The sequence below is a fragment of the Bombina bombina genome, chromosome 5, assembly GCF_027579735.1.
Source record: "Bombina bombina isolate aBomBom1 chromosome 5, aBomBom1.pri, whole genome shotgun sequence".
Classification (NCBI taxonomy): Eukaryota; Metazoa; Chordata; class Amphibia; order Anura; family Bombinatoridae; genus Bombina; species Bombina bombina.
Window position 1 is genome coordinate 19,595,373 of NC_069503.1, and position 21,319 is coordinate 19,616,691.

Here is a 21,319-nt window from a genome sequence, read left to right on the forward strand (position 1 = left end):
AACAGTGGTACAAGTATAGACGATTAAGATATATGCCTATTAATGAATAGATTAACAGCGGTTATAAAAGACCGCACAAATAATATCTCTACGTTAATATGAATTAATATACGCATGATATTTCATTTAGTAGGAGAATATTGAACATACAATGAGGACATTGGACACGCAAAACAGTGAGAATATTCGACATATTTCTATCTTCACACACTGAAAGCATACTCCTCTCTGTATAAACTAAAAGTATTTTATACATGATAAGAAGATGGGCGAACTGAAATCGCAATGACTAAACAGATTTATAAAAGTATATAATTCGAACAATGTTTATAAAGGACCAAGCAAATGGCATAAAAGGCGGGGTCTGAGTAGTATATTTGTATTGAATATATTTAACATTGTCCCTCCATCAGAATGAATTAGACCGGAAGTGGTTGAACTGAGAATCCGGAAGTGATCTAGACACGGACACTCCGATTTCAGTTATAAGTACTTTTGCCATAATAATTGGTATCATGAGTCAGTAAGAAGCTAATTGGAACCACTGTGATAATTAAAGGAGAATATTCTTATATTAAAAGCAAATATTTTATTGAATGCAAATAGACTCGAAAAAACGGAAATATTAAACAAACACTTCCGGTTCACATTCAACATACAGCTATAAAAGGCTATCTGTAAATACAGAATACCAGTCTTGATAAAGGTCTAGCACAGACCGAAACGCGTCGACTGGTGAGTTCTATTTCAATTGTTATATGATTAAGAAAACTATCTGCACTATTGTATTTTTACTTTTTTAGGTATCGTCGAAACTAGAGAAGACTAGGACTTCCAGGACTTCTAACCTCACTCCGGCTTCGGCTGCAGGATCATTGCAGGAACGCTAACATTAGCAGAGGGTTTTAGGAATTATTAATCTGTCTGTTGGATTGACTGTTCACTCACATGTTTCTTCTTTTTTTCACAGTGGCCACTGTTTTTTGAATCTTTTGGTTTGCTTTAAATTTATGGACCACGACTTTTTGAATTGTTTTTGTATTGATTTTGAATTTTGAACACTACCAAGGTGCATCACAGTGTTCACAGTGCTCATTTGTTTTTTTGCTCTGATATTTCACGCTATCACGTTAAAGTTTCTTTTAGCGTTGCTCACAGTGTTTATTTGGATGTTTTGAATTTGCTTTGATATTTCACGCTATTTTTAACAATTCAGTGTGTTATTATTATTTGCATTTATAGTTTGTATTTGTCACGCACTAGTTTTAACACTCACGAACATCATCCAGCAATACTTCCTTGGACAAATTTTACCCACAATTTGAAACAACACTAAGTTTAGATTAACCTACACACAAGTTAGATAAACTGTGAGGACATATCTCACACAACACACATTGTAAATCCCAAACGCTGCAGTAACTAGCAGATTCAATTCACTTGCACCCAAATCACCTTTTAGGATTTGCACAGATAGGTTGTTCAACTCATTCAACCTTCAAGCATTTGCACACACAGGTTGTCACATCATCTCAAATGACACTTATTGTATGTCACATATGCTGCGGTAATTAGCAGAATCATTTGATCTAACTTAATTCTGTAGCAATTGCACATATAGGTTGCTATACACTATAGACGTATCTTAGGACACCTACATGTCCCACCTCTACTAGTCCACAATCCAAGTGTTTATATTTTTTCCGACATTATTTGGAATATTGTGTACTGGGAAACCGGGCATTTTTAGTGCTTTTTACTAGCCACTGATCAAGGCTAGTATTTTTAATCGGTCTTTTTGTGCTGTTTTATTTCTTTTAAATTGTCTGTTAGTTGTTTTTTACCTGTGAATTTGTATGAATAAATGCACCTTTTATGTAAATTGTGATTTTAACTATTATTGGCTCAGACCCAGCCTTTTGTTGGCGCTTTGGCAACCCCCACCCTTATCTAAATTGTATCTTGACCACTAGGAGTCAATTTTCCAAAGCTAGGGTCTTATTTAGGCAGGCGCTCAGTGTACTCCATTGCAAACTATGTATAAAATACACTCACATTTGGTAGAGCACCCCTAGTGGTGCAGCAGAGGAAAGCTGGAATCAATACAATCACCCAGTGGACTTATTCTCCGGTAATCATGAACTCCAAGCAATCCAATGATATAGTGTAGGTGTAAAAAATAAAAGTAAGTGCTAAGTATCGACAATGTGTATGTAGGTCAAGCGCCAAGGTGTGGCCTCAAGCTAGTATACAAAAGACCTCCTAGCTGGTCAAAACAGGGAACATATAACAATGGGAATGTATACAGCGCCTAAAGATTAGGCTTGAGGCTAAATATTAAAATGGAGAGTTGATCTGGATATGGTATAAAAAAGATTTATTACAGAGGAGATAGCATAGCAGAGGTGTTCCGCTCATACTTCGCGAAATTATATAATTTAGGTGAGACAGATACTGGTAACAATCTGCCAATCCAAAAGGAACAAGCGATAGCTAACTACCTAGAAGGAGTTAAACTGCCCAAATTAGACAAAGACCAGGCAGAAAAATTAGATTCCCCAATCAATATTAAAGAAATTCTAGACGCAATTAAATCCCTTTCCTCTGGGAAAAGTCTGGGCCCAGATGGCTTCGGGGTAAAATATTATAAAAAATTTGCCCACATACTTGCTCCGAACCTACTCCTCCTCTTTGATACAATCAAACAAACAGGAGGCTTCCCAGCATCATTGCTAGAAGCCCACATCATTATGATACCTAAGCCAGGTAAAACCCCAGATGCACCAGAAAATTTCTGGCCAATTTCTCTTCTGAATACAGATGTAAAAATATACGCTAAGATACTGGCAAACAGACTGAATCCCCTTCTTACACACCTTATATCATCTGATCAAGTGGGCTTTATACCAGAAAGGGAGGCAAGGGACAACACCATTAAGGTGCTACAGCTTGCAGACCTGGCACGTAACACTGGACAAGACCTAGTTCTCATTTCCACTGACGCTGAAAAGGCCTTCGACAGGGTGGACTGGGACTTTCTCAGGGCCACCCTGCGAGGCATGAATATAGGCAGCAGTTTTATTGAGAATGTATTCTCCCTGTATGCTGACCCAACGGCGAGGGTCAGGACTAATTCAGTCCTATCTGAGTCTTTCAGCATTAGAAACGGGATGAGACAGGGGTGCCCTCTGTCTCCACTCCTGTTCGCCATATCCATTGAGGTACTAGCATGCAAGATTAGGACGCAAAAAGAAATAAGAGGTGTCTTTACTAAGGAAAAGGAATATAAGTTGGCAATGTATGCCGATGATATTTTACTTACTTTGACCAAGATAGATAGATCCCTACCGCCCCTCTTACAAACATTTGAAGAATACGGCAAAGTATCAAACTTTCATTTAAACCTTTCTAAATCTGAGCTAATCAACATAAACACCCCGACACCTGTCATATCAAGCCTCAGACACACTTGCCCCATCAAGATACAACACTCTCAAATAAAATATCTGGGCATTCAAATCACACATCACTTTAACAATCTATTTGCAAAAAATTACATTCCCCTATTAAAAGAAGTCACAAATGATCTCTCCAGATGGAAAAATAAGACACTGTCTTGGATAGGTAGGATACATACCGTCAAGATGAATATCCTCCCCCGCATCCTATACATATTACAGGCACTGCCCATTCCATTGCCAAAAGATTATCTAACCCAGCTGCAGGGTAACATAGAAAAATTCATATGGAATGGGATCAAACCCAGAGTGCCTAGGAAAACTCTATACCTGTCAAGAGAGAGAGGAGGGTTGGGCTTACCAAACCTAACCCTATACAGAATGGCGATAGTCTTGCAGAAAATAGTGGAATGGAGCCACAACTTAGGCACTAGGCAATGGATAGACCTAGATAGGGAAATTCTACAGGTTGACAATATTGGAGGGATTGCTTGGTTACAGACAAAACAAAGACCAGAAGACATCGGTAACTATCCCCTATTGGAGGAAGTGCTCCAAAGGTGGGATGCGTTGATTAACACTAGCACACAAATAACTTCCAGACCAGCACCGCTGACCCCTCTTGTTGGGAATCCTGACCTGCCATTCATGACCAAGCTTAAACCGACCTCGGGCTCTCCGACTCAACTAAAAGACTGCACTCTCCACACAGTTATGAGCGGAGAGAAACTATTGCCACTGACTGAGTTGGTAGGGATTCTGGGTGACAACCCACAGGCGTGGTTCATGCATGCACAACTGTCCCACTATGTAAACTCCCACAAACTGCAAAAAAACTTTAAAAGACAACGCACACATTTTGAAACTTTATGCACCTCTGCGCTGCCTCCGCGCCACCTCATATCAACACTATACAAATTGCTAATGAACACTGAAAAAGAGCAGCTACCTTCATTCTGTCATAAATGGGCCAGAGAACTAAACGCAGAAATTTCGTATGGGGAATGGATGCGGATTTTCCGCAACCACAAAAAAGCTTCTGTCTCGGCCAAAGTACAGGAAACAAACTATAAATACATGTCTAGATGGTATCTTACTCCTGTAAGAATACAAAAAATATATAAACAGATCAGCAATAGATGCTGGAGGGGCTGTGGGCTGCCTGCTGATATGCTCCATGTGTGGTGGGACTGTGAGAAATTGGACTCCTACTGGGAAAACATTATAAGACACATAAACATTACCTTAGATACGAACATAGCCAAGGACCCTAGACTACTGCTGCTTCATGACCTACCGAACCTTAAAGATGACGTCAAACAAAATCTATTATACATAATGATTAACAGCGCTAAAACCCTAATACCTCAAAAATGGAAATCCACCGAAATCCCAACCTTTACATCCTGGAAACAACAAGTAGATAACTTGCTACTCATGGAAAGATACCACTTTCTTGGGTTAGGCAGGTTGGAAACACATGAGTACATGATGATGCGTTGGAATGCACACAGGGACGATTAGAGCGTAAGGCGACCCATTTCGTTAGGACAGATGGGAATTTTAAAACACATAAAAAGGAATAGAACTACACACTCACTGGACTACTAACCAAAGCTTACCAGATGCACACTCTTAAGTTAATGACCCCCCTAGGACCCTTCCCCCCCTACCCCTCTTACCTCATTGCTCACTCTATTGTATGATATCACATTGATGTATATGACATTTTGAATGAAACAACAAAACCGACTTGTTGCCGATTGGCAAATAAGTAATGTTTGAAGGGATAATCTTTTTCTTTATGATACTCTGAATTCATTTCATCAGCTCCTCACCAACCAAATGCTGCGATGGACTCTCTCATAGCCCAAAAGTGGCTCACGAACTCTCTTTTGGTAATGGTAGAGGTCATTCCTTGTAATTGTCATGGAGAAGAGATATATCCTAAACTTGTCATCTTTGATTCATTAGTAGCCACCTATGTTTATGTAAATCACTTGCTTTTGAGAAGTTCTTTAGGCTCATATTGTAACCAGAGCCAAGTTTGTACATTGATTATTATTATGACAATAAAGCTCTTTGAAAAAAAAAAAAAACGGGAGAAAAAAATTGAGAAAAAATGAGGTGAAGGAGTCTATCTGTGAAGGGGGGGGGGGGTCCTCCAGCAGGGTCCTATATCGATCCGGCTCTTTGATGAAACACAGGTAGTAAAAAATACAGGTGAAAAAACAAAAACTAGAACCAAAAATTAAAAATGTATATATGTTAAAAATATATATATAAGCAGCAAGACACAGTTTGAAATTTGACCGTTTAAAAAATCCCACAAAAAGGAAGATGAAAAATAGAAGATGAAAAAATCCTAAAAGAAAACAAATAAACAAACCATAGTGTAAATTGTATAAAAAAGTCCTACTCCTAATGAAATTATGCTCACCAATGTCAATGTCGACGCGTTTCGGCCTACATAGAGGCCTTTTTCAAGACAGACTTACTTTAGTAAAATTACTAGCAACGCGTTTCTCAGTGGCTGTTTCATCTGGCTTAATAAAATAGTAAACACTTGCTATATATGCCCAACAAACAATCCTAAAGGAGCGTACTTTGTTAAACAACTGTCCAATTTACTTCTATTATGACTTTTGCTTGTTGAAGGAGGAGGAATGCACTAATGGGAGCTAGCTGAGGACATCAGTAAGCCAATGACAAGATGCATACATGTGCAGCCACCAATCAGCAGCTGGTTCCCAGCTCCTGAGCCTCCCTAGGTATGGTTTTTCAACAAAGGACACCAAGAAAAATAAACAAATTAGATAATGGAAATAAATTGTAAAGTTGTTTTTTTTTACACTGTATTTTCTATCTGAATAATGAGGGTATCATTTTTTTTACTTTTTGTTCCTTTAATTTTGGTAAAATGTGTTGGTTTGAAGTGGGGGGGTTTCAGTTGCCTGTGGGACAAGTTAATAAGTTACTTAAAGGGACAGTAAAGGTTCAGAATAATGTTATATAATTCTGCAGACAGTGCAGAATTATATAACATTATTTAAGCGGTAACTACTAGACCAGAGCGCGAGCAAGCTACATTTATTCCAATAGCGCGACCGGGGTGCTGTGACTAACCATCAAGCCCGTGAAGCACTTTGGATATTCAAGACCTGCTCAGTAGATCCTGGAGCGGAGTCCAACGTTCACTGAAAATTCTGAAAATACTTTTACATTTTTGAAGTTACCGCTTAAATAATGTTATATAATTCTGCACTGTGTGCAGAATTATATAACATTATTCTGAACCTTTACTGTCCCTTTAAGTATTAACAGTTGGATCCACTCACCTGTAGCGTCTCTGTGACACAATATATCACACTGTATCCTCCGGAATGTGCTGCATTGCGCTGGGGACTATTAATACAAAGCACATGGGCTAAATGTGACCAGAGGGTAATGGGGTTATTAATAGTGTCAACTACAGAGGTGAGAAGTGTTAAAGGGACAGTCTACTCCAAACTTGTTATTGTTTAAAACGATAGATAATCCCTTTATTACCCATTCCCCAGTTTTGCATAACCAACACTGTTATAATAATACACTTTCTACCTCTGTGATTACCTTGTATCTAAGCCTCTGCAGACTGCCCCCTTATTTCAGTACTATTTACAAACTTGCATTGTAGCCAATTTGCTCTGCTTCATAAATCACTCCATGGGAGTGGGCACAATGTTATATATATATATATATATAGCACACATGAACTAGCGCTGTTTGGCGGTGAAAAGCTAATAAAAAAAACACAAAGAGACGTCCTACAGGGGCTTAGAAACCATCAGAAATGTAGAGGTTTAAAAGGTTATAAAGTGCATTAATATAACAATGTTATATGGTAATGGGTAGTAATGGTGTTATCTATCTTTTTAAACCATACAAATTTGCGAGTAGACTGTCCCTATAAGGAGACACCAATGAGGAGCCATTGTGCAGCATATAAAATACATACAGAAATAGCTTTATGAGAGGTGAAGCCAAATCCAAGTTGTATTTATCCATGTATAAACACTGTACTCAGCTATAAAGATACTGCACTGTGCATTTTCAGTTTTTATAATTATATTGTATATTCAGACTCATCTAGATCATTATTTGACTACGTACACAGTATCTGAAGTGACAGACCAGGGTCACTAGTGTTGTGCCTCAGCATTAAGCGCTGGGCCTATTGTGTTTAAAATATTCTTCACTTATATTGGTATTGGACACATAGGGTAGGGGAACACAGTAATGCCTGGGATACACATAAGAGACTGTCCTGAAAATTAAACTTCAGAAGGAAACATGAGGAGGCTTGATGGACCTTTTGGTTGTTATATGTCACCAAACTCTGTTTCTATGTACTCTACCCAAACACATGAGTCAGGACAAGGGAGGTAAAATACCACATCAGCATGGTACTTACTCCAAACAGCTGTACTTACCACTGTTGTCTGTATATGAGGACCTTCTGCTCCCCAAAGCAGTAAGATCCTGTACCTGCCTATAAAAACAGCTCAATAGCCTACCTCACCCTCACAAGCAGAAGGTCCCATGCATCTCACTGTCAACAAGAACTGCCTTTCCCATGCTTTTCCTAATGTATACTGTGTTCCTTGAGCCACTTCTATAAGCGTAGTCCTTGTCTATGGACATCTCTTGCACTAAGCTTTGTGCACAGGTCACTCACTAATGAGATGAAAAGATCAGCTTAAAGGGACAGTCTAGGCCCAAATAAACTTTCATGATTCAGATAGAGCATGTAATTTTAAACAATTTTCCAATTTACTTTTATCACCAATTTTGCTTTGTTCTCTTGGTATTCTTAGTTGAAAGCTTAACTTAGGAGGTTCTTATACTAATTTCTTAGACCTTGAAGCCCACCTCTTTCAGATTGCATTTTAACAGTTTTTCACCACTAGAGGGTGTTAGTTCACGTATTTCATATAGATAACACTGTGCTCGTGCACGAGAAGTTATCTGGGAGCAGTCACTGATTGGCTAGACTGCAAGTCTGTTAAAAGAACTGAAAAAAGGGGCAGTTTGCAGAGGCTTAGATACAAGATAATCACAGAAGTTAAAAGTATATTATTATAACTGTGTTAGTTATGCAAAACTGGGAAATGGGTAATAAAGGGATTATCTATCGTTTAAAACAGTAAAAATTCTGGTGTAGACTGTCCCTTTAATCTGATCTTCTCACATTGTATAGCGATAAAGGTGCGGGGTTAGACATTTCATACTTTTCAAATTTTATATTAAATTATTCTCTTAAAGAATTAGTTAATTTTTATTATTACAATGCATTTATAAAGATCTGGTATACAGGGCAGGAGGTAAGAATATTACACAGTATAAACACAACCCTATAAATGCAGTAACGCAGAAGATATGGAGAGTCCCAGTTACAGTATAGCATAACCACTAACAGTCTTCTGTAAATGTGTCTGTCACACATTATGTTCCCTCTCTGCATATACTGTAAGTTTTAACATGTCAATTTGGCTTTTAGGTCTGTGATTCATCTGGTGCATAAAGTGTAATCTGATTCTCACCATTGTGACCCTTTTGGTGCCTGACTAGTGTGGTCTTACGTGAAAAGTTTTTCCCACACTCCATACACGCAAAAGGTTTCTCTCCCGTGTGAATCATGTAGTGAGAGAGTAGGTTTCCTTTTAAAGCAAAGCTTTTGCCGCACTCTGTACATGTGTACGGTTTTTCTCCAGTGTGAATCCTTTGGTGGGATTGTAGGTCCCCCTTTTGCCTAAAACTTTTTCCGCACTCTTTGCACGTGAAGGGTTTCTCCTCTGTGTGAATTCTTTGATGATTTAGGAGGTACTGCTTCTGAGTAAAGCATTTACCACACTCTTCACATGCATATGGTTTCTCATTGGTGTGACTCTTCTGGTGCGTATAAAGTGTGTTCTTGAGTTTGAAGCTTTTTCCACACTCTGTGCACATATGTGGTTTTTCTCCTGTGTGAATCTTTTCATGAACTAATAGATTTCCTTTCCGTGGAAAGCCTTTACCGCATTGCATACAGGTATAGGGTTTCTCATTTGTGTGTACTTTAAAATGAGAAACTAGGGCTCCTTTCAGTTTAAAACTTTCACCGCACTCTGTACATGTGAAAGGCTTCTCTGCTGTGTGAATCCGGAGGTGCGCTATAAGGTTCCCCTTTTGTGAAAAGCTTTTGCCACACTCTGTACATGTGTATGGCTTCTCCCCTGTGTGGATTCTATGATGAGCAAGAAGATCTCCCTTTCTTGTAAAGCTTTTGCCACACTCTACACAAGTAAAAGGTTTCTCACCTGCGTGTATCATCTGATGTCTGAGAAACATATGCTTATAAGGAAAGCTTTTCCCACAGTCTGTGCACATGAAGGGTTTCTCCCCTGTGTGAATTCTGTAGTGAGATACCAGCATATTCTTCTGAGTAATGTGTTTGCCGCATTCCGTGCACATATAAGAATTCACCTCAAGCAAATCTGCTTTATCCACAAACAAGTTATTAGTATGAGATGCGCACATCATACAATCTACGCACTTAAAGTCAGCCTCTTCCATCTGAGCGTTGTAGTGACAGAAAACGTTATGTTTTTGTGCAAATAATTTCCCACAGTCGGTACAGGAGAAGGTTTTATCCCCTTCACCAATGCAATTTGCCTCATCCTCTGTGTCAGTTATCACAGTGCACTGAATAAACCTTGAAGATTCCCCAACATCCTCCATTGGCGGCTGACAGATAGCGGATACTTTAGAGGAGTCATTAACTTCAGTTAGGTGTGGGAGTAATGCATTGCTCACCAAGCTCGATTCTGGATAATTAAAAAATAAAAAAATGATTAATATTGTGAAAACAATATAGATATAAAAACTACAGACTAAGCAGTCTCATAGAATTTATTCAGTAAATATTTTTCGGGTTAAGTAATCTATTTAAGATTTTTTTGACCAAGGCAGTGAAGGTTTGTATCTAGGTGTGTGCTGGTCTCATGCTGCCTTCCTGCTAGTGAAATTTAGTGGGAAGATAACAGAAATGGTGCCTCAATATGGCCATAAACTTGCACACAACAAATGCCACTATGGTCCAGGTGAAGGTAATGTCAATATTATCCTTAATCCCCATGAAGCCCGGTGACACGCCCATGTTTAGCAACGTGACAATCATAAACCGTTTCAATAAAGGGACAGCATGAGGCAAAGATAAAGTTCTAATGTGTAAAGAGTATTGTATTACTTTAACAGATCTAGGAGTCTAGTAGAGCTGCAACAACTAATCGATATAATCAATAATAAATTGATTATGAAAATAGTTGTCAACAAATCTCTTAATCAATTAGTTGGTTTGCAATTAGTTGGTCTGTGCACGGCACCAGCTGCTAAACCCCAATGAGCTCCTGCACATGGTATTGTGTTTTATGGTTATGCCCTTAGCCTAAAGGACGTCTACAGACATATACTATCCTGAAAAAGTGAAAAGTAAAAGTTAACAACTACCCCTGGCTTATGCGCAACCCAGATATAATAGTCATCATTTGGATTGTTTCTATTAAATCAGGTGATTTGGGACTATGCTTTGCATTAAATAGTGCCGAGCTTGTTATTTACACCTAGCCCTAGACTGATGGGATTTATTATTTGAATTTATCTGTACTATTATCTGTTTGCACAATTATTAGCAGATCGCTTGCTTTTGCTGATTATATGTACTGTATAGATAAATGTGTAAGGCTTTGTCCTGATATTGATATGTAGTCATTAGCGCTTTTGACTCTTTTTTTAAATATTTTTAATGAATTGTAATATGTATCAAATTCAACATCTATAAGTATATATCAGTTATTTTAAAAATGGACTAGATATTTTTTCCCTAACCTTTATAGCTGGTTATTTACCATTGCATATAGATATTAAAGATATTGCTATATTAGTATGAAGTCCAGGCTTGCTTTATTAGGAAGCCCCTTGCATTGGTGGAGCTAACAAAGATAAATAGTCCACCCTGGTGATATTGGCAAAACCCTACTTATGCATCTCAGGCACCTCAACACCATCTAAGTGCCTCTTCTCTGCTGCAGGCAAAATAGCTGCATAAAGAGAGCCAGCCTCAGCCAGGATCATGTGGTCATGTTGTCATTTTTGCATTTGAATGCAAAGTTTCTGAGAGAGTGAATAACAGAATGTTATTAACAGTGATAGTCTAGCTCTTTCTAGATCTACTTCTTTTGAAACCGTTCGTGTTTTTTTTTCCCCTTGATTATAAAAATGTGTTCTGCTGACGGCTAAAAAAATGGACCAACAGTTGTGTTAATGTAAAGTTTTAGTCTGAAGTTTATATTTATAACACTCAGTATGTGGATTTTATTTTAAATATAGGATTTTTTTTTTAATCCGGATAGTCGATTAATCAAAAAAATTATCGCCCAATTAATCGATTATGAAAATAATTGTTAGATGCAGCCCTAGAGTCTAGACACCACTAAGTGGTTAAACACAAAGTAAAGGTTAGCTCCAATAGCGATGCAATAATGGTCCTTGCGTAAACACAGGCACAGCACAAAGCCACCAGTAACTAGTTGTGTTCAGCTCGTGCTGTAACAAATAACTGTCGGCTAGATTACGAGTTTTGCGTTATGAGTAAAAAAGCAACATTATGGGTTATAACGCTGCTTTTTCACTACCGCTGGTATTATGAGTCTTGTAGGTACAGCTGTCCTGCACGCTTTTTTGGCCATACCACAAATTAACTTACGCAATTTTCGTGAAGCCTTTTTACAATAGGACTTCCATTGCGCCAATATTAAAAGCTTTTTTTTGGAGGCAAAAAAGTGAGCAGTACAGCCTATACCGCAAGATTCGTAACGCATTCTAAAGTCAGTAGTTATGAGTTTTACACTACAAAGCCGTAGCATAAAACTCATAACTAAAGTGCTCAAAAGTACACTAACACCCATAAACTGCCTATGCCCATTAAAAGGTTAATAACAAACATAATTATATAGTGTCCCGTGTGCTATTTAATAACAAACATATATTTATATAGTGTCCTGTGTGCTATTTAACACCAAACATATATTTATATAGTGTCCCGTGTGCTATTTAATAACAAACATATATGCATATAGTGTCCCATGTACTATTTAATAACAAACATAATTATATAGTGTCCCGTTTGCTATTTAATAACAAGCATATATTTATATAGTGTCCCGTGTGCTATTTAATAACAAACATATAATTATATAGTGTCCCTTGTGCTATTTAATAACAAACATATAATTATATAGTGTCCCGTGTGCTATTTAATAACAAACATATAATGATATAGTGTCCCATTTGCTATTTAATAACAAACATATTTATATAGTGTCCCGTGTGCTATTTAATAACAAACATATAATTATATAGTGTCCCGTGTGCTATTTAATAACAAACGGCTAAATTACGAGTTTTGCGTTATGGGTTAAAACGCTGCTTTTTCACTACCGCTGCTATTACGAGTCTTGTTAAAAACACTTTTTTGGCCTTAATGCAAATTAACTTACGCAATTTGCGTAAAGTCTTTTTTCAATGGGACTTCCATAGCGCCGATATTACAAGCTTTTTCTGGAGGCCAAAAGGTGAGTGGTACAGCCTATCCCGCAAGATTCGTAACACAATCTAAACTCAGTAGTTATGAGTTTTACGCTACAAAGCTGTAGCATAAAACTCATAACTAAAGTGCTAAAAAGTACACTAACACCCATAAACTAACTATTAACCCCTAAACCGAGGCCCTCCTGCATCGCAAACACTATAATAAAATTATTAACCCCTAATCTGCCGCTCCAGACATCGCCGCCACTATAATAAACATATTAACCCCTAAACCTCCGCACTCCCGCATCACAAACACTAGTTAAATATTATTAACCCCTAATCTGCCTCCCCTAACATCACCGCCACCTACCTACATTTATTAACCCCTAATCTGCCGCCCCCAACGTCGCCGCCACTATACTAAATTTATTAACCCCTAAACCTAAGTCTAACCCTAACCCTAACACCCCCTAACTTAAATATAATTAAAATAAATCTAAATAAACCCTACTATTAATAACTAAATAATTCCTATTTAAAACTAAATACTTACCTGTAAAATAAACCCTTAGCTAGCTACAATATAACTAATAGTTACATTGTATCTAGCTTAGGTTTTATTTTTATTTTACAGGTAAGTTTGTATTTATTTTAACTAGGTAGAATAGTTACTAAATAGTTAACTATTTACTAACTACCTAGCTAAAATAAATACAAATTTACCTGTAAAATAAAACCTAACCTGTCTTACACTAACACCTAACCTTACACTACAATTAAATTAATTAAATACAATTACCTAAATTACAAAAAAACACTAAATTACACAAAATAAAAAAAGAAATTATCAGATATTTAAACTAATTACACCCAATCTAATAGCCCTATCAAAATAAAAAAAACCTAGCCTAAACTAAACTACTAATAGCCCTTAAAAGGGCCTTTTGGGGGGCATAGCCCATAGAAATCAGCCCTTTTACCTGTAAAAAAATACAAACAACCCCCCAACAGTAAAACCCACCACCCACACTACCAACCCCCCCAAATAAAATCCTAACTAAAAAAACCTAAGCTCCCCATTGCCCTGAAAAGGGCATTTGGATGGGCATTGCCCTTAAAAGGGCATTTAGCTCTTTTTGAGCCCAAAAGCCCTAATCTAAAAATAAAACCCACCCAAAAAAAATCTAACACTAACCCCCGAAGATCCACTCACAGTTTAGAGGACCGGACATCCATTCTCAACGAATCCGGGAGAAGTCTTCATCCAAGCAGCAAGAAGTCCTCAACAAAGCCGGGAGAAGTCTTCATCCAAGCCGGGAGAAGTGGTCCTCCAGACGGGCAGAAGTCTTCATTAATCCGGCGCGGAGAGGCTCCATCTTCAAGACATCTGACACGGAGCATCCTCTTCTTTCCGACGAATGAAGGTTCCTTTAAGTGATGTCATCCATGATGGCGTCCCTTAGATTCCGATTGGCTGATAGAATTCTATCAGCCAATCGGAATTAAGGTTGAAAAAATCCTATTGGCTGATGCAATCAGCCAATAGGATTGAACTTCAATCCTATTGGCTGATCCAATCAGGAACTCCACAACCAAATAGTTCTCAATTGTGTCCATTTCATAATGAAATAGTCTGAAATTATTAGCTGTTGTTGCGGTAGCTATGTTTGTTCTATAATCAGAGCTGTTAGCATAGATGACACATGTGTAGCTGGTATTAATGCAGTCAGTTTGAGGATTAAAGAGTGATCAGGAAATATAAATCATCTTAGTTTTGATCAAACCTGTATTTAAACAGTTAATTTTATCAGTTAAACTGTATCTGTTACAGCTCTGATTGTGCCTGTAATTAGTCTTACTGAGTTAGTAACAAAGTAACGATATGAGTGTAGTAAGTGCTCTTGTATAATCGTGGTCAGTGAATGTTAGTTGGTAACATTAAGTTTGATTTTCTGAAATAGACTGTCTGGCACAACCCAGACCATAGATATAGCCAGTTATATTATGTGATAAGCGATGTAAGCACAGCTTGTGCTGCTATTATCAAATGGTTTTGCAAACATCCGTTAGTCATACAATTTGTTAGGCACACTTTCATTCAGGAACTGTGTTAGCAATGTGATAAAGTCTGGCACTGCCCAGACTATGTGATGAATGTTACTCAATTAGCAGACATAACATGTGGTGAACTTGTTCACACTCTATTTTTTTGTTATTTTAACAGCCCAGTATCGCGAATCTATGTGTTGTTTAGGGTTACCTTAATAATAGAGCTGTTTACTTATCTCATCTGGGTCATATTAAATGAACAGTAACTGTCTGAACTGCTCCAAAAATCTGATCAGTTATATTTACTTGCAACTGTGTCGCTACCATACTGCAAATTGAATGATATTAATTATTTATACAGCCTGGGTTGTGCCAGACTTAATCTAATCGTTAACTTAGTTTCTGAATGAGTGTGTGCTAAACGAACCTAAAGACTAATGACCATTTAATAATCGCAGCACTAGCTGTGTTTGCTAACTGAGTAACATTAACTATATAGTCTGGGTTGTGCCGGACCTAACCATATTGCTAATACAATTTCTGAATGAATGTGTGCCTTACAATTCGTATGACCAATGGATGGATGCAAAACCACTCGATAATTGCAGCACAAGCTGTGCTTACATCGCTCATCTCATAGTATAACTGCCTATATCTACGGTCTGGGTTGTGCCAGACCTAGTCTATTTAAAAAAAATGTATTATAAAAACCTAAATGAGTGTGCGCCAAACTAAGGACCTGTGAATGTGTGTTAAACCTTTTGATAATTGCAGCACATGTTATGTCTGCTAATTGAGTAACATTCATCACATAGTCTGGGCAGTGCCAGACTTTATCACATTGCTAACACAGTTCCTGAATGAAAGTGTGCCTAACAAATTGTATGACTAACGGATGTTTGCAAAACCATTTGATAATAGCAGCACAAGCTGTGCTTACATCGCTTATCACATAATATAACTGGCTATATCTATGGTCTGGGTTGTGCCAGACTTAGTCTATTTCAGAAAATCAAACTTAATGTTACCAACTAACATTCACTGACCACGATTATACAAGAGCACTTACTACACTCATATTGTTACTTTGTTACTAACTCAGTAAGACTAATTACAGGCACAATCAGAGCTGTAACAGATACAGTTTAACTGATAAAATTAACTGTTTAAATACAGGTTTGATCAAAACTAAGATGATTTATATTTCCTGATCACTCTTTAATCCTCAAACTGACTGCATCAATACCAGCTACACACGTATCATCTATGCTAACAGCTCTGATTATAGAACAAACATAGCTACCACAACAACAGCTAATAATTTCAGACTATTTCATTATGAAATGGACACAATTGAGAACTATTTGGTTGTGGAGTTCCTGATTCAGCTGAACTACTGACAATAACTACACGATTTTGAATACATCGATAATTATTAATAAAGACAGCTATTTGAATCACTCAATCATTGTAGTGTCGCCAGCACCAAACCGTTATTAATATCTAGCTACGAGTCATTATTGTGTTGTGAGTTCTATTAGACTAGCGGGTATTGGTACATTTATGCAGCGCTCTATATACTTACATATTATACTGTGACCTGATTTAAGGTTCTTTCCGTTTTGAACACTAACAATTACGTAGCAGTGAACTTTATTATTACAGTTAGTGATATGAATCATATGAGTTCCTACTATATTACAGTGGCTTGCTGTTAGTTTACTGTAAATCACCAGAAGTATATTAATTTCTGATTACGTTGCAATTAAAATCATTAAAGTTGACTGCTCTTCTCTGGCTATTCAAATACCCACACACTACTGGGCAACTGATACATATATATATCAAATACGGAATTGATGACTGAATAATAATGCGTGTCTATAACCTAATTTAACACTATACTTAACGAATACAGTTGGAATATATTTGAGCTGACATCAGATCACTCAGATTTGAATTCACATATTAGCTCTACATTAGATTTATGGTAACACTACCTAGCTAATCTACCTAGTTATTATTTAGATCACTAGTAACGGTGAATTCATAGAGGCCGAATTATAATATTAATATTAAGTGATCTAACAGACATCCTATTACACTGATCTTGGTACTGGAGTGTATTTTAATTGTGTGTGCATCAACCAAACAAATTTGTTTTTTTAATTTTATAATTAATAAAGGTTATATTTTAAAATCCTGTTGGGGAATTCTGTTCCTTAGTTAGGGCCTAGAGTGCTGTAAGTGCATGCTTTGGGAATTTTGATATCCTTTATATCATTCTTCCTTTGTGTTCACATCCTACGTTTTTTACCTGCAATATTTCCCTGTCTAGTTGGATCCATTGTTTGGAGTCTGAATTATGACTCCAGTCTATTATTCGTTGAATCAATGCTGCCATCCTATATTGACTTATGTTTGGGAGTCCCAGACCCTCTCTCTTGGCATGTATAGAGTTTTCCTCGGGACTCTCGGTTTAATCCCGTTCCATATTAATTTTTCTATGTTGCCTTGTAATTGGAACAGATAATCTCTTGTTAGTGTGATGGGTAGTGTCTGTAGAACATATAGTATGCGTGGGAGAATATTCATTTTTATAACATGTATTCTTCCTATCCAGGACAGAGTTTTATTTTTCCAGCCGGAGAGATTATTGGTTATCTCTTTTAGCAAGAGGCGGTAATTTCCGGCAAATAAGTCATGCAGGTTACGAGTAATCAGAATACCTAGGTATTTAATTTGTGTTTGTTGAAATTTGATAGGGCATGTAGATCTTAATTTATTTAGGATTTGTTCCGGGACATTTAGATTGAGTAATTCAGACTTGGTTAAGTTTAGGTGAAAATTTGATAGTCTACCATAATCATCAAATGTTTTTAATAGGGCTGGAAGTGATTTATCGATGTCTGTCAGTGTAAGCAGTATGTCATCGGCATAAATCGCCAGTTTATATTCAGTCTCTTTGGTGAATATACCCTTAATGTCACTGTTTGATCTAATTTTGCATGCGAGTGCTTCTATTGAAATAGCAAACAATATTGGGGAAAGGGGGCAGCCCTGTCTGGTGCCATTTCTGATTTTAAAAAGTTCTGAGAGGACCGAATTGGCTTTGACTCTGGTCTGTATAGAGTGAGAAGATTTTATCTATAAATTTGTTGCCTACATTCATTCCCCGCAGTGTGGCCGTGAGAAAATACCAGTCCACCCTGTCGAAGGCATTCTCTGCATCTTTTGAGACGAGGGCCAGTTCCTGTTGTGTATCATGCGCTAGGGCGATTAGTTGCTGGATTTTGAGGGTGTTATCCCTCGCCTCCCTTCCTGGAATGAAGCCTACCTGATCAGGAGCTATCAGTTGTTGGAGAAGGGGGTTTAGTCTGTTTGCTAAGATTCTGGCGAAGATCTTTACGTCAGTGTTTAGGAGGGAAATTGGTCTGAAGTTTTCAGGGATGTTTGGGACCTTACCGGATTTTGGTAACACTGTGCTTCAAGCATCGATGTTGGGAAACTGCTCGTATTTTCCAAAGAGTCAAAAAGGCACTTCAATTTCGGGGCAAGGATGTGAATATACTTTTTGTAATATTTGGTGCTAAACGCATCAGGGCCTGGGCTTTTCCCGGTGGGTAATGATTTGATTGCTATTTTTATTCCTGCAATATTAAATCAGGGAGTCTAACGTTTCTGATTTGTTATCGTCTAACTTAGGTCGGTTTATGTTGGCCAGGTAATCTGAAATGGCTTGCATTTTACTGTGTCGTGCATTAGTGCTATCAGTGTCCTGTGATATGTTATATAGGGACGAATAATAGGCACAGAATTCCCCCATCATATAGGTACTATCGTGTTTTGTTTGGCCTGTCTTGGTCTTTATCTGGTGAATGTGCATTTTGAGGTGCTTACGTTTTAACAATCTAGCAAGAAGCTTCCCCGCCTTGTTCCCCTGTTCATAATATTTTTGTTGCAGCTTTAGAGCTCTTTTTTGTTGCTCCTGTTGTAAAAATGTATTGAGTTCTAGTCTTGTGTGCGTCAGGCGGGTGTTAAGTTCAGTGTTCTTTGGGTCTTGTTTATGGGAGTTTTCCAAACACTGGAGTTCCTTGAGGAGGGTGTCATACTTGATTCTGTGCTGTTTTATGAGGTTCGCCTTGTGTTTTAGTAGTTCTCCTCTTATAACACATTTATGTGCTTCCCATATGTTAACCCAAGTCGCATCTGGTGTGGTGTTTATGTTGAAGTATTCCACTAATGCTTTTTCTATATCTATCTGTATGAGAGGATGGTCTAGTAGATTGTCCTCCAGCCTCCATATATATGGAGTTATGGAGTTAGTATATGGAGTTATGGAGTATATGGAGTTATGGAGTTACTGGGCTATCGGGCCCATGAATTGGCAGATGATGGGTGCATGGTCCGACCATGTTGCAGGTCGGATTGATATGTGTTTAATGAGTGTAAGGCCTATTGAGTCTGTTAGTATATAATCAATCCTGGAGTAAAGTTTGTGTGGGTAAGAGTAAAATGTGAAGTCCCTGGTGGCTAGGTGTAGTGTACCCCATGCATCATGTAAGGCAAGGGATTGGATTTGGTTATTAATGTGTTTGATATCTCTTTTTGGTACGCATGTGGAGCCCCCTGATGTGTCCAATTCTGGATTAAAGGGGACATTGAAGTCTCCCCCTATAAACAGTGTGCCCTTAGCATTGTCTAAGACTTTCCCAGAGAGTTTACGCATAAACGCAAGTTGTTGCTTGTTTGGGAAGTATACGTTTATGATTGTAATGGGCCGGCCATGAAGCGGACCCATCAAAATGAGTATCCTCCCCTCTGTCTTTTTCTATGTGCGTAACTTCTAATGGTACATTTTGTCTGATTAATATGCCTACACCACTTTTTTTCGCAGGGCCGGACGAGAAGTATGCTGTGGGGTATATATGGTTGTGCCACTTTGGTTCTGTTCCTTTTTTAAAGTGTGTCTCCTGGAGCAGTATTATGTCCCCTTTCTGCTTGTTTAAGTCATTTAGTATTATTGACCTTTTTTGGGGTATGTTGAACCCTTTGACATTAACTGTTATGATATTTATTGGGTGTGTCGAGGGTGTCTTATACATCTTGGGTTTGAGTTGTGTGGTATGTGTGTTTGTACTGTTTATGAAAATTATTAAGGAGCCTGAGTGGACCACCGGACCCGCTCGCCTCTTTCCCTCGCTCGTGAAGTATTTTTGCTTAAAATTTATATTGAATGTTATGTGATTGATATGTTAGGGAGAGGTGAGGGAAGGAATGACAAAAAGGATGGTAATAAATAACAATGCAAGTTTTATAACAATACGCTTATATAAACGATATGCTAACAGTCAAACAAGCAACTGGTATCAAATGTAAAAGATTCAAAACTATTTGCCGAACAAGTACCAGCCCGGCACGAGGTGTAGTAATTGAGGGCTATGGCCCTCACCCCCAGCGGGTCATCCGTTGCCTTAATATCCTGGTCATTTATTATTATTTACATGTTTGGTGTTGCTATTTCTCTGTTCCCTTTAACGGGCATTGAGATGGTTTGTTATGACTAGGCTATGTGTAAGCCTTCATACCTGTCGAGGCGTTTGTTGTATTACTCCAATACCCCTCTAAGGGTATGTACGTTGTTTTGGAAGGCTTTTTATATTGCTTATTCTAACCTTGAGTGTTTTTTTGTATTTATTGCTTGTGGGGGCAGCTGACTATTATTATATATGTGCACATTGCATCATAGGAAAAGGTACATTTTAACATTATTAAATGCAGCAGCGAAGTTACAGACAGTTATATATGTTATACTCATCTGTCCCGTGTCAGAGACATCGTTTCTCTGTGTGTAAGAGTTCTCTATTGAGTGATATTTCTTGGGGAGAAAGTTCCTTGCTGAGGGGGTGTATATGATTTAGGGTCCTATGTGTTTTGGTCCTTTTGTCTTTGGGTTCTCGTTTGCTGGTATTCTGCAGGTGGAGAGATTTGTATCTGTAATATTTCACAGAATGTTGGTAGATCATCCATGCTGCAAAACGTCGCAGTCTTGTCTCCTTTTGTTGCCGTATGGCTCGCAGGGAACCCCCATCTGTTCTGTATCTTCTGTGATCTAAGTATGGTGGTTACAAATTGTAGGTCTCTGCGCTTTTGTAGCATGGCAGGGCTTAGGTCAGTGAAGATTTGTATGGATATGCCTGCGT

General features: G+C 37.9%; 1 protein-coding gene across 1 annotated transcript; it reads right to left on the reverse strand.

Annotated features, from left to right (window-relative positions):
- Window positions 1–8,748: 8,748 nt before the first annotated feature.
- LOC128659701 (gastrula zinc finger protein XlCGF7.1-like) lies at window positions 8,749–9,836 on the reverse strand. Its single transcript, XM_053713272.1, has one exon. It carries the CDS (start codon window positions 9,825–9,827, stop codon window positions 8,994–8,996), a length of 834 nt encoding a protein of 277 aa, XP_053569247.1. The 5' UTR covers window positions 9,828–9,836; the 3' UTR covers window positions 8,749–8,993.
- Window positions 9,837–21,319: the final 11,483 nt, after the last annotated feature.